At 46.5% G+C, this 14,318-nt stretch overlaps 2 protein-coding genes across 5 annotated transcripts in view; one reads left to right on the top strand and one right to left on the bottom strand.

Moving 5' to 3' along the window:
• LOC105700706 (rho GTPase-activating protein 6) overlaps positions 1–5,797 on the top strand; it is an 18,164-nt gene extending 12,367 nt beyond the window's left edge. Inside the window, exons 5-11 of one of the 4 annotated variants that reach the window (XM_012426835.2) lie at positions 426–641; positions 955–1,105; positions 1,185–1,375; positions 1,706–1,935; positions 3,001–3,398; positions 3,889–4,186; positions 4,528–5,797. In XM_012426835.2, coding sequence (XP_012282258.1) covers positions 426–641; positions 955–1,105; positions 1,185–1,375; positions 1,706–1,935; positions 3,001–3,398; positions 3,889–4,186; positions 4,528–4,843 — 1,800 coding nt within the window. In that variant the 3' untranslated portion in view covers positions 4,844–5,797. Of the gene's footprint in view, positions 1–425; positions 642–954; positions 1,106–1,184; positions 1,376–1,705; positions 1,936–3,000; positions 3,471–3,888; positions 4,187–4,527 lie in introns of those variants that run through there. The other 3 variants (XM_012426842.2, XM_012426855.2, XM_012426850.2) reach the window with 3 other exon arrangements.
• LOC105700722 overlaps positions 5,510–14,318 on the bottom strand; it is a 22,887-nt gene continuing 14,078 nt past the window's right edge. The window contains exons 3-6 of the mRNA XM_012426865.2: positions 13,410–13,574; positions 11,547–11,644; positions 9,784–9,946; positions 5,510–8,227 (exon numbers count right to left, since the gene is read on the bottom strand). Coding sequence (XP_012282288.1) covers positions 7,983–8,227; positions 9,784–9,946; positions 11,547–11,644; positions 13,410–13,574 — 671 coding nt within the window. The 3' untranslated portion in view covers positions 5,510–7,982. The remainder of the gene's footprint in view (positions 8,228–9,783; positions 9,947–11,546; positions 11,645–13,409; positions 13,575–14,318) is intronic.

Consider the following 14,318-nt stretch of genomic DNA (forward strand, 5'->3'; position numbering starts at 1 on the left):
GGTCCGCTAATTTTATTCGCCGGTTAATTAAGATCGCCCAATTTTGCAACGGTCTTTATTTAACGGTATCGCGGCAGCCAAGAGCAAGGGTCCCCCCGCGTCGACGAGCGTCTGCGTCGTCGAATTACGTCGTCGGCGTCCTTACCGGCGTCGAAAAATTATTCACCCCGAGATCCGGGGGTTGATGCCTGCGAGTCGCGACTCTCCATCATAATTAATTAAAATCGCTCAACTTTGCAACGGTTTTTATTTAACGATTTCATGACAGCCATGAACAGGGGCCTCCTTGCGTCGTCGAATCACATCGTGAACATTTTTATCGCTGACGAAAAATTATTTATCCCGACATCCGGGGGTTGATTTCGCAAGACGCGATTTTCCATCACCCGGAAAATCAGCCCTGAAGTAACGTCTCGCCATTTCAGGGTGGATCCTGCGAGTCGTTGTCCTTGAAGGGAGGAGCGCTCACCGGAAGTGACTCCGGAGGTTTAGAACTAAGCGACAGCGGGGGTGGAGCACCCCCAGGGGAATGGGATGCAGTTCCAGGAGTGGTGCACCAGTGCATCAGACATCTCGAGTCGACCGGCCTGAGGACCCTCGGCATCTTCAGGGTCTCGCCGTCCAAGAAGAGAGTCCGACAGGTGAATTCCCTTTGAATTTTTCCTTCGTTAAAATGGCCACTCCAAACTATTAAATTCACGCATAACGCATTTACGAAAAAAATTACAATTTCGTGGGTACACTTATTCCCTATTGGTCCTTGAACCGTTCTTCATTCTTTTAAAAGAAATAAAAAATTGCGCGCAGTTCAAATTGCATTTTATTAATATGACACTTGGTTTGATATCTTTTTTAATTTAATGCCAAGGAAAATTCCAATTTAAATAGAAAATGAAGGATTATTTTCGTTGAAGTTGAAATGTGCGTATATTTATTTATTTATTTTTTTTTCAGCTAAGGGAAGACTTCGATTGCGGCAGGCAAACGAAGATCGGTCCCGATCAGTGTCCACATGACGTCGCAGCCTTAATGAAGGAGTATTTTCGTGATTTACCAGATCCTCTGCTGTGCAGAGACCTTTATCAAGCCTTCGTGCACACCCAGAGTAGGTTAATCATAGGAATTATACGATATCTTTCCTCGCAACTAGAGTTTAAATCCTGGGTTCGCCCCGTTCCCTCCAGAGATCAGGAACAGGAGGCTTCAGCAGGAAGCTCTTCAGCATCTGATCCAACTTCTGCCGACCCCGAATCGAGAGACGCTCTGGGCATTGTTGAACTTCCTGAGCGAGGTTGCTTCAAACAGTGAGGACAAAAAAACGGAAACCGGCGACTGGATATCCGGGAACAAGATGGACACTACCAACCTGGCGACCGTAATTACAATTCTCGACATTTTCCCTCTAAAATTCTCCCCCGAGCTTGAATGAATTTCTCCGCATAATCTCATAATACATTTAACCAAAGAAATATATTTTTAATTCAAAGAATAATTACTTCGCAATTGCGACGACTTGTTTCAGGGAAATAATTATTCTTTGTTTTGAGAATATATTTCTTTGGTACCGTTCTAAGAAATATTTCTCTGGTCACGTGAAAAATATATATATTTTTTTTTCGGGATGCAAACTCACGGTGGAAAATTAACAGGCTGAGGAAGTATGGACGGGATGTAATTTGGCATGACTTTTGTCATCTTTGATTAGGTGTTCGCGCCGAATATTCTTCACTGCGTGAAGCATGGCCAGGCAAGGGCGGAAGTGTCTGCAGAAAGGGCGGAGGAGAGGATAGACGTGATAAACGTGGTACGAGCACTTCTGGAACATGTCTCGACTCTGTTCATCGTCCCGGCAGCCCTTTTGGACGAACTTTATTTGCATATGATGGACACCCATCCAGCCGAGCTGGACACTGCCCTCTCGCGGCGTGCCGAGGAGTAAGACCTTCATCTCGGATCCTGGCGAGCTCTTTCAAAATGGCGGCACGATAAAACCGGAAATCGGAGGCAGAACGCTGAGAAAGAAAATAGAATCCATTCGGCCAGTCATGTTTCTTTGACAGGTACCAAAGAAATATTTCGCCGATTAAAGGAATAATTATTTGACTCGAATAAACTCAAATGAATTGGGATAGTTCCGAAGAAAGGTTGCGTCTCATATATTCGAGTTCATTTGAGTGAAATTAAGTGATATTTCTTTGGTACCATACAATGAGATATTTCTTTGGTTCGATGGGATTTTCTTTTGTCAGTGAAAAAGTCGCAAAACGTTGCCTTTGCATTTCCGCTGGCGGGGTGGGGCTTTTTTAGATTCGACCTCCGACCGGCCGCGAGCTTTTGGTCCAGCCATTGAGTCTTTTTCATCGCTTAAAATTAAATTAAATTAAGTAACCATTAAACAATTAGCCGCTCGAGTTATCCCGCCTTTTGCTTGAACCGCGACTCGCTGATCGAGGATGCCGGCGACCTTGGCCTCGAAGAGTTCTTTAAGGCAGGGTGAGAATGAAATCGAAGAATGAGTCGTTTATGATACACTTAATCTCTTCGAATTAGACATACCGAATCGTTCGAAATTCTACCACACGATTGTAAAGGTCTTAAGGAAGGTCTCTCGACCCATGAAATTTCACGTTTACTTGAAAACCTTTCATGAGAATTCAATTTCACAGGAGTCAGGACCTTCCTCAGAGTCCCCACATCCCCGTGATGAAATTTATAAAAATTCGGTACGCCAAATTCTCAGGAAACTTTTCGACGCCAGCGACCTTGACCTTGAAGAGCTCTTCATTCGCCGAAGACGCGATACCCTGTAATTCTCTTCGAGGTCATCCAGGCTCTTCTCCATCTAACACCAGCTCTTTCGGCCTAACCGGTCCCATTATCGCTTCTCTTATCACCTAACCGCTGGTCGGTGGTATCGCGATCAGGGGTTGCGTCTGTCCCCGTGGTTGGTCCCGGTTCCCATGAAGTCCAGACCCCATAATCTCGACGTCCTCTCCTCAGGCAATGCGGCGACGAGGTGGACCCGTCGAGCGAGGCGGAGGTGTACTCCGTGGAGGAAAACGTCTCCAGGAAGGTCTGGTCCAGGGAAGAGTGTCTCCACCAGAGTGCCGGGGTGGGTGGCGACATCGGGCCCAGGCCTCGGAGGCCAAAACGACCCGGGACCAGAAGGAAGGACGAGGGTCGCAGCAACAGCGTCGACAGCGCCTCCAGCGAGGATCCCTCCGACAGGAGGAAATCCTCGCCGATGGTCATCACCGCCAGCCTCACCATCCCCATGTCGGGACCCTTTGTCTTAAACCTGGACGACCCCGACATCCCCTACATAGAGGAGAGCACCAAACTTCCGAGCGTACCTCCAAGAAGACAAAGGCAGAGGTCCATTTCCGGCTGCAGCGAAGGTGCACTTCCTTTCGTCGCTTCTGCATCCTGAGACCCTGCTTATTCAAGTTTTCCTTCGATCTGAATTCACTGTAATTCCATAATTAATTTGCCGTGAAGTAGAAAACCATCGATTTGCCCAGACATCTCGGGAGAAATTGCATTTATCTTCGAACTATGTCTTTTATTTCTAGAGTTTTACCGCATCTGGAAGAAGTAGTCGACTCGTACTATTTATGACTTAACTTACATTATTTCCCTAGAAAATTAAAGGAACTTGCTCAATTTGATGTACAAAATGGGAAATTTAAGGCCGGTTGCCCCAATCGTCAGATTAATTAGACTCGGATTGCATCGACAAATGTTAGGGCAAGCGGCCGCCATTTTGTACAGTCAAGAGGCAGCGTCCTAAGATGTAGTGTGTCGCTTTATAATCTAAATTATCTAGTAGGCGATTCATTGGTATAGTAAATAAGGTTATGTATATAGTGAAGGTAATGGATGGTTCAGGTGGCAGGCACGGGAGCGACAGTGCGGTGGGTTCTTCGGCGACGCTTTCCGGAGACCAAATGCCGAGCTCGCCGCCATCTTGGACTTCCAGTCCACCCGCGAGTCCCGACAGCGCCGTCACGACCCTTTCCTACATCCCTGATCAACAGGCGGTTCTTCAAAGGGTGTCTATCACGACTTCCACCGAAGTTGTCCGCCAGATCTCAAGGACCTCCACCCAAGAAAGTGCAGTCAAGATGGCTGCCGCCGTGCCTCCTTACACCCCCAGCATCACCAGCATCGGTGGCGCAGTCATGAGGTATGGCGTCCTAATTTTCCCCTAATATCCTGGAAGAAACTAGTTAATAATTTACGTATAAATTTAGTTTAGGAAATTACAAATTTATAGAGAATCTTTTTAATCCTTTCATTGCCAAGGACTTTCAATTTCACGAACACGAACAGGTTATAATGCGCGAAATGCTGGGGGTATATAAACGTCCTCAGCAGCGAAAGGGTGAAAAAAAAAAATGCAGAATTTTCCGTGGATTTCGTTGAAAAATTAAAATAAAGAAAATGGAGGTGCAAGTATCGAATGAATATGCAATTTTTCTCATTTCATCTACGTGGGCCGATATTAATTATACTTCCTATTTGCAGGTCGAAGACCGCCGACATCGAGAGGATGCTGCACATCACGAAGCCGGAGTCGAGCCGGTCTCCCGGCGCCGGCGGCGCCACGACGTCGACGTCGACGTCGGCGGACAGCAAGAAATACACGAAGAGACGCTACACCGACTCGAGGCACCAGACGAGACACATCCCCGACGTGGAGGCCCTCGCTGGAAGAAGTGGAGAGAGGTCGAGCACTTCCGCGTCTCCAGCGACGCCGACCCCGAAGAGCGTCCCGGCGCCCGTCTGGAAACGCCGGGAACTCATATCGAGCGCTCCTAAAAATCGCGAGAGCTATTTCTGATGGTGGAGGGATGTTCCCCAAAGAGGAATCGTTTGTCGTCGAGAGTTCCTAGGTGGTGAACTTCAAGGTCTCCGGGGAAGAGTACCTGGAGAATGCTTGGAGAACCGAAGCCGTTCTCCAGGTAGGAGATGTTCTTGATGCCGAAGAGATGTTCCTTGAAGAGGAATCGCTCGTCTTCCAGAAGACTAATGTGGTGGTCTTCAAGGTCTCCGGGAAAGAATACCTGGAGAACGCTTGGAGAACCGAAGACGTTCTCCATACGGGAGATGCTTTTGATGCCGAAAAGAAAATGTTCCTTGAAGTGGAATCGCTCGTCTTCCAGAAGTCTCATGTGGTCGTCTTCAAGGTCTCCGCTGATGTACCCTTGGAGAACTCCGGAATAGCATCTATGGTATATTTGGAGAACCGAAGAAGCGTTCTTCCGGTTCCCCTTGGGCTTCAACGTCGTTCCTAAGTCCAAAGGACCCCGAAGAGGGCGAAACGGTTTTTTTCTCCCGATTTTCCTCCAGGAGAGGAATCCCTCGGGAGCGAGGCTCGTTAGCGATTCGTTGCTAAACCGTTAAGATTTTTCAACCTGTAAGACCTAATAAATGAATATTAATTTTGTACCTACTCGATGGAGGAACTCGCACCCGATTTCTGGGGAGGGAATGGGTCACGATTTCATATTGCTCGATCAATTTATTCTTCAACCTCGCGCACTTACTCCGGTACAATCTCGCACTTATAAACTTCTCTATTAAACAACGGACTTACTTGGCTGCCGATTCGTTAATGCTCGTTTTGCGGATAAAAATGAGATTTACAGGATTATTTACAGGATTTCTCGTGATCCGCCATGTGTACGTCCATTACCGCTCATACAATTTCGGTACGTAAGGGGGCTATGACACTTTTTGCCTTTTTTTTTAACTACTCATTAATCTATTAAGGAATTTATTTAATACGTATTTATTACTTTACCGAGCCTTTCTGGTAACGGTAATTTATTTCATAGTTTCGTGTTCTTTATACATTCTTGAAATTCAGGAATTTCACCGAGCGTCTCGATATGTATGAGCGGTACTGCACGTATATACGTACATCATACGCACGCACAGCCATTTACATACTCGCTACACAAGCGTACAAAGCTTAAGGTCCTCGGTGCTTCTTCTTCATTACTTTCGAGCCCAGGTATCGACTTCTGAGCGATATCGGAGCGCTTTAAAATTGCTATGGATGAAACCGCGTGGCCGCCATCTTGGAAAAAACGAAGTTCTCCAGAAACGCGTCTCGTCTTCGGGGTTTAAAGTAATTCCGATGAACGCGCTCTTTTATTGGAACGTGGAGGATTTATCTACGACTTGGATGGATTTACGCGAAGGGAGAATAATTTCCCCCGGATAAGTTTATTCCGAGGATAAAGCCCATTTCCTTTATCGGCCAATTTCAATGCGCAATTTTTCCTCAAAGGACTCCGCGAAATTCACCCCCGAGATTAATACGACCCCTGACCCCTCAAGGCCAGTAATTCCGGGGTCGATATTCATCAAAATGGTTCCCCGAAGTAACCTTCAAATTATTCAGTCCCGAGTTAAACCGCTCGATACGACAAAAGATGATAAAAAGGAAAACAAAAATTCCATAATTCAACCCTCTGATAATTATTTTCCCTCTGACGGAAGAATTTTATTACCCCGTCGTCGATCTTTTCCTAGTTGTAGTCTCCTCAATTTTACATCCAGATGTTTGGTAGGTTGAAATTAAAAATGTCGAATTTTGATGTTTATAATTTCTTTAATTTTTTCCAGCCGTCGGTGAACGTTTTTCATTTTTTTTTTCCAGGACTCGCGTCGTTCGAAGATCGGTCATTGCAAAGGAGGTGCGTCCTTTCCAAGACGATTTTCCTTTTCAAGGAAACCTTCGGCCGAGTTACTTCCAGTCAGTAAAAAACCGAAATGGGCCCTTCCACACGAACGAGTACACCACGCTCGTTACGTCGTAACTGTAATCACCGACATTAAGGTGCGCGACGAAATAAATAGGGTGCTTACAGCTAGGAAAGATATTTGTCAATTTTACTCATAATTTCGAGAAATCATACGAAAAGAACAGCTACGGGATAAATACTACCAAGTCAAAAAGAGAAGGAAGAAAACGAGACTTGAGAAGTCCGAAGTCAACGACAACGTCTCGGCGAAAATAATGATCGAAACAATTCCAAACATTTAAAAAAAAAAACCTTTTAAGCGATACACCGGCGGTCGCATGATAATAACAATGTCAAAAGCAACGAGGATAATAAAACTCCGTTAAAAAAAAAAGAAAAGAAAAGGGAGTAAGGACGGACTCAAGAAAACGTTCCGCTCGTTTCTTTTTCGCGCGTCTCTACGAGCTATAACAATTAGTAAAAATATAAATATCTTTATATCAATGTATTTGTATATATATATATTTATAATCGTGTATAATATACATATATAGCTCTCTGTTCGCCGTTTCACGGCTAGCTGCCTACGAGGGCTGGACGGATACACTTTTCCTATCTTAATAAGTATTACTTTTCCCGGCAGACACGGACCTCGTTTGGCGTTCGATGAATTCTTTCAAAATGGCGTACGACATGTCGGCGACAATTGGAAATTACATCGGGAATTATTTACCAAACGTGTGAATATTTGGGGGATTTTTTTTCTCTCCAATCGAGGGGTTGAGAGTAAAAAATTCGTCTTAGTTAAAAGTACCCATCGAATGTGAGGTCTGCGTCCAGTTCGTCCTTTGTCGTCCCCGGCCATCGCCGAGGATGAAATAAAACGAAAAATGGAGAAATAAAATTAGAACACAACAATTGACGTCATAAAAGTCGAGAGATTCGCTTCTCATCGGGACGGAAATCTCAAGAGGAGCGATTCTCCTCTTTTCTTATTGTCGGGCATTTTCGATAAGTTCTGAGTTTTACGATCACCACAACGACGACTTTTGGTCCGCTAAAAGTGGCGAGAAGAGGAAGAGAAAGAAAAAGAAAAAAGAAGAATTACCTTGTGAAATGATATCACATGGTCGCACATGTCTTCCAGACTCGAGGCGACCTCGATTAGCCCTACCGATTATCGCCAGAGGCAGAAGGAGAGACTCTTCAGGGACCTCTTCGGGGTCTTCAAACCTCCGTCGAGTGCGTCTGAATGCGGACCTTTTTCTGGGAGCCATTCCTCGAGAGGGTCGGACTGTGTGCCGAAAACCCGGGATTGTGGATGCCGAGGGGTTTCGGCTTCTTCAGGGAACTCCTCAGGGGCGATGCCGTGCTCGCGACGCTCCCGGAAGTCGCGACCGACGCCATGGACCCGTTTCCGGCGCCGCCGGCGTAAGGCTTACCGCTGGAGTCCGTCATGGAAATGTTTCCTCCTGTGAGAAAAAAAAACAAATTAAATCGGAGTAATCACCCCTGTGTCGCGAATCCCATGAAACGGATATTAAAAATGCATCGATTAGTTATTGCGAAAGAAAAAAGAAATGAAACGCAAGGTTTACCAATATGGCGTCGCCTTCCAGTTCTTCTTCGCAATCTTGAACGAGTGAATTCTTAATGGTGATAAAACGAATATTAAAAGTGTACCTTTCAATTATTGTGAAAAGGAATCGCATGGTTTCCAACATGGCGTCGCGTTCCGTTTCTTCCTCGCAATGAAAATGCCCCCATTCGCGAGTTTGCGATAAAAAGAAAAGGGAAACAGGATCGCGCGGCTCGCAATATGGCGTCGCGCTTTTTTGTCCGCCATTGCGAGAACCCGGAAAGAAGAAGAAGTTAGACAAAGTTGGCTCAACTTGTGAGACAATTCCCCGAGGGAATCGTATCTTAGATCGCTCTCCACGCCGCGTTTCACATTTCTTTATATGCAGTTCGCATCGCGTCCCCTCCTCTACGATTACTCATCAAGGTCGGCGGGAAAATCGAATTAAACAGGAAAGATGGTTCCCCATCCGCCGGTTGTACTCGATACCAATTATTTGCAAATTGCGGTATTTGCAAGATATTTCGCTCCCGCGACGCCGCCATTCCTAGACAAGATGGCGGCGGCTGTTTCTCCATTTTCCCGGAGCCGACGAGGCAACGATTCTTCGCGCCTCCGAAGAATAGCAAAAAGATTACGTCCATGGACGGTTTCTCGAAGTGTGCCATTACACGACAAAGGGAAGTCATCTGCCAGTCACTTCCGTCGGGACGGCTGTTCCTCGAAGTGCCGCGAAATTTGAAAATAGGAAATCTCCCCGACGAGACCTTTTGACCTTTTTCTCGCCGTCCATTGTCTGCCGCTGCGTCTGAATTTGCCGGTAATTAAACGTAACGTAATTTCCACGGGTTAATTCGACAGGAACCATCCTTGCGAGTACAATTACAAGCGATGCAGACGCGCGTCACTCTCTAAGTGGCGCGGGGCGTCCGCCATTTTGAAAGCGTCGGTAAATTCGCAAGGGCGCGTCAATTTGCATCACGGAGATGCAGTTTGCGGGTATACTCCACCTTCCATTATCTCAAAATTCAAGGCAAACTAGTCGCGATTAAAACTCTGGATAAAAATTCAGCGTGTATCAATTTAGATGTTAATAAGAAATAAAGAAAACGTCACTGAACTCGCAAGAACGCGTCAGCTTGCACCTCGGCGAATGCGATATCTCCGGGTGTCTCGCTTTACAGAGTCTGTAATTCTGGATAAATTAGCCGAAATCGAGCATCTCGAGGCAAATCATGTAATTCTTCCCAAGGAACAGCCGACCGATGGACGAATAAAGAAACAGACGAGGCAAGACCTAATTAAAACGTATAAACGGGGACGCGCAAGATGGCGTCGCTCGTCGGAGCGCCGGCTCGTCGTGGGGGTTTTAATTGAGGAGCTCGTCGGATTTACCTTCGAAGTTTGACTTCGAGGTAATTAAGGCGATGAAAAGGGGAAGTCTCTCACCGTTGGTGGGGTGCCGATGTTCCCGATATCCGGGGTTGTTTATGGTCGCCGCTCGCGAATCGGGAACTTCCCTGAGCCTCGTCGGGTCGCCTCCTCGCCTCGCGTAAATGCCCTCGTAAATGGCTGCAACCAGAACACTGAAGTTCAGTGCTATCGCCGCGAGCTGCAACAAACATTGCCCGTGCCCGTGTAACAACGCAAAAGATGGCCGCCCGGTAAAAAGGCGCCTTTAATGGCGCATCTTCCCTGCCCCGGAGGAGAAGAAAGCCGAGGAGTAGGGCAAGAAATGTGAGAAAAAGAAGCCCGGGAAATTAATTATTCGGTCACCTTTCCATGCTTCCGCTTTTTCTGCCTATCGAGCTCCACCTCGTCCTTCGCGTCCCTCAGGAGATTCCTCTTTTTCCCCGCGCTCATGTCACGCCGTCATCGGGATCTCGACTTTCCGACAAACTTCCACCTCATCGAGTCAATTCCCGCAAATGATCGCCCGAAATCGGTCACATTATCCTCCCACTTGCAATTGTCACCGAAATTCTCCCACGTTTCGTACACTGGTAGTCGATAAAAATCGGTCGTTGCATAACTGTGCGGGAATTGGGCGATATGTCACGGTCGACGACTTTTGAGAGAAGATTCTACATTTTCCGGTCAATTTCCACCAATGATTGCTTGAAATCGATCACGTCACTTCCTATTTCCAATTTACACTGAAATCCTCGCACGTTTCGCGCGTTAACAGTCGATAAAAAGCGTATATTGAAAAACTGCGCGAGAATTCGGTGATATCTCTTGGATCCAAAATGGCGGCGGAGTGTCGGGACTCGAGAACAAAATGGCGGACGCGGCGAGCAGTGCAGGGCGATTTCGGCGGATTCGGAGGCAGGTCTATCTAGGCGCGAGATCGGAGAACGGACTGTTCGTCCGGCAATGTCGCCTCATTGTTTTTAAAGTCCTGCTGCGTGTACTCTCGTACATACTAAGTACCTGCGGCTTAACGAGACACCTGCGACCACCTGCAGCTGGTATTAAGGCTTAACGTCGGTGCAGGCTGCTCGCCGAGTCGCCGGGAAATTAACGTCTCGAAGGTTAACCGCGACAATAGAAACTTACTTCCGACATTTCCCAAAACCTCTTTCCTCAATCTAATTGTTATTTATTAGATTTACCGACGTCCAGGAGTCTGGGAATAATTATTAATAGCGATCGCTGCTCGGAAGAGGATGCTGAAACGTGATGGCGTTATTTGGCAAGCAAAGTGAGGTTATGATAAAGATTCCCGAATAATTATTAACAACGATGGCTGCTCGGAAGAGGATGCTGAAGCGTGATTGCGTTATTTGGCAAGCAAAGTGAGGTTATGATAAAGATTCCCCGCGCACGCCGGGAGGCCGAAGCGAATACTAAGGCCGGGAATACTCGCGGCGATAATCGATTACGAAAGTTACGTGAGAGTATCGAAGGTCGGCGGCCAGCCAAGATGGCGGAGGGGAAAGAAGGAATTTCGTTTTTGGAGGTTCGGGGAACCCGGTGGCATTTCGCGCCAAGTACACGCCCGTCAAATAATCTCGAAAGTTCCGCGCGAAGGAGAGGAAAGGAAGCACCCTTGGTGGGGAGGAAAGTCTGAAATGAAAGCTCGCAAATCGAGCGGATCAATTTCAAGAGGTTAATAATTGAAGAGGGGCGCGAGCCTCTCGCCGAGGTGCCTATTTTTAGCGGAAGTAATGCACAGGGAAGGTCGAAGGGTGAGGTTATGTCGCATTTACCTGCATGTAGAACCCTTCGCCCCTCCTGACGATGTAGCTGTTGGCTCTGTCGTCCGTCTGCAAGGCGAACAGGCTGGAGGCCACAATAGCCAGCGACGCTGAAACGAAATTCCCAACGATTACTCCAAAAAGAAAAACAAATTAAGGCGACAAAAAAAATGGAAACGACAAAAAAAACGAAAATGGCATCTGAGTAGTCGATCGTTTCCTAAGCTTCTCCAGTCTGGATGTACCGAATTGTTTGAAATTTTACCACGTGAATATAAATGCCCTAACTTCCCGCCACCCACAAATTTCAGTTTTTAAAAAATGTCTACAGACCATTTTTAAATTTTGTTATAACAAATGAAATTTCATGGGCACCGAAACCTTCCTCCGGGCCGCTGTATTCACGTGGTAAGATTAGTTTATGAACGCGTTTGAATTTTCATTATAAAAATGAAATTCCTTTTATGAACATTTTCTTAATTATTGTTATAAAACGTGAAATTTCATGAGCATAGAAACCTTCCTCGGGGCTTCCGTATTCACGTGGTCAAATTTCAAACGATTCCCTTTACCCAGTTCATAGAAAAGTCTCATAAGCAATTGACCCTTCGGATGCCACTTTGATATCACCTTTAAAAGCGCGGAAACTAATTAAAAGGATTAAAGCATAGATAAAACGCAATTACAACGAAACGCGGAGCAACTTTCGTACCGAGACTTTTTGCGCCGGAACTTCGGATTAAACGGAGAAAAAGTCGAGGGGAGTTGGGAGCCCGTTATCAGCTGATTTACCGAGCTATTTAGAACGGGGCGATTAACGAGCTCGAGCTGCTCGGCAATTCTTCTTGCCCATGACAAGTGTCTCGAGACGAGCAGCAATTACATTACGAGCCGAGCCTGTTACTCGGATGGTTCCGCCATTTTTATTTGAGACCTTCTTTCCTCTTGAAAACACCGCTAGAGAATTTCTCAAGAAAAAATCCCCCCTCAATTTAATTAATATCTCCATACACCGAGAATTTCATAACAAAGAAACTGCGCGTACATTTTCCGCACCTCTAGACCTCACAAGATGGCGGCGCGCTCGACATCTTTTCATGTATCAAGGGGATGTGAAAGTGAGATATTTCTCCGAATTGGATGTACGGAATTCTTTGAAACTCTAGAATTTCTCAATAAAAAATCCCCCCCTCAATTTAATTAATATCTCCATACACCGAGAATTTCATAACAAAGAAACTGCGCGTACATTATCGCTCGTATTTTTCTGCACAGTCTTTTCCGCACCTCTAGACCTCACAAGATGGCGGCGCGCTCGACATCTTTTCATGTATCAAGGGGATGTGAAAGTGAGACATTTCTCCGAATTGGGTGTACGGAATGCTTTGAAACTCTACAACGTGAATATGGAGGGTATAAGGAAGGTCCCTATACCCATGAGGTTTCCTATTGTGTAAATTTTTTCCTTTCCTTTATGTAGAAATTAAATATAGACATTTTATCGAGTGCCATGAAATATACGATCGTTACAGCGTGCACGTAATTATACGTGATCCTTAGGGCGTACTTAAGGGCGTAGCTCGCCCCATAAGGTCTCAGGCTCCACGGATAAGTAGTCCTGCGACATTAGAACGTCTCGTTTTACCGAAAGCGGATCTCCCCCGTGGACATTTGATTCTTCGGCTATGGTTCCGAGGTAAGTAGGCCAGAGTAAGTAGACAGGTGGCAGAGCGACTCTTAAGCGTCGACCCGCGAGTGTCGTAAACTCACGTAACGCGTCTCTCCACGTCGGCCATTTTCCCGCGCAAGCGGGCCTCATTCCCGGGCCCGGAAGGCCGGTGATACTTCGTTATGGGAAATGGCTTTTTTACTCACTCGCCAGCGTGGCCATGGCGACCTTTCCGATGAGCGCAGCTCCGTAAGACATGAACATCCTTTTCGCCGAGGACGCCATGGCGAGCTGGAGGACGGTGAGGCCCACGAAGCCGGCGAGTAGGACGGAAGCTCCGGCCGCGGCCAGGCCCGCCACCCAGACGGCCACTGAAATAAAATTTGAGGTTAGGGAAAATATTCCAAATTTGAGGCAGAGAGGCCTATGAAGCCTGAAGGTGGAATGGAAACGCTGAAATAAAATTCTAGGTTAGGGAAAAAATTCCAAATTTGAGGCTGAGAGGCCTATGAAGTTCGAAGGTAGAATAGAAACACTGAAATAAAATTCGAGGTTAGGGAAGCTGTTCTAATCCAGAGGTCCACAAAGCCTGTCAGTAAGACCAAAGCCTTCGGCCCCTGAAATCAAATTCAACGTTAAGACGACCATTCCAATCCCGAGGCAAAGGCGATCCGTTTCCGGGAGAGGACTTACGAAGCCAATCCAACAGGAAACCGCAAGGCGACTGCGATAAGGTCGCGATAATGTCGGGATAATTCCGAGGTAATCCCGGAAAACGAGGCGACCATCCCTAGGGAACCCTGCCATCAGTCTCGCGTCCAATAAGGAGGCAAAATGAAGAAACGAAGGACCATTAATCTCGCACCTCGTCCCGAGGGGTAGGAACTTCCACCTCGAAAAAAATCCCAAGGGTTACTCTCTTTCAGGATAAGGATGCCGCCTTGAAAAGGAAAATTTAGTCCCCGGTATTCATTCAATTCCTGTATCGAAGTACGATGTTTTAGAAAGATTTACATAGAACATCCCTAGGGAGAGATCCGAAGAGGAGAATTCGATCGTTGGGTATTTACTCAGTTCCTGCATCGAAATCCGAACTTTTAGAGGCTTTTACATGG

Source organism: Orussus abietinus, unplaced genomic scaffold (genome assembly GCF_000612105.2).
Source record: "Orussus abietinus isolate OABI.00-Male unplaced genomic scaffold, Oabi_2.0 scaffold29, whole genome shotgun sequence".
Lineage (NCBI taxonomy): Eukaryota > Metazoa > Arthropoda > Insecta > Hymenoptera > Orussidae > Orussus > Orussus abietinus.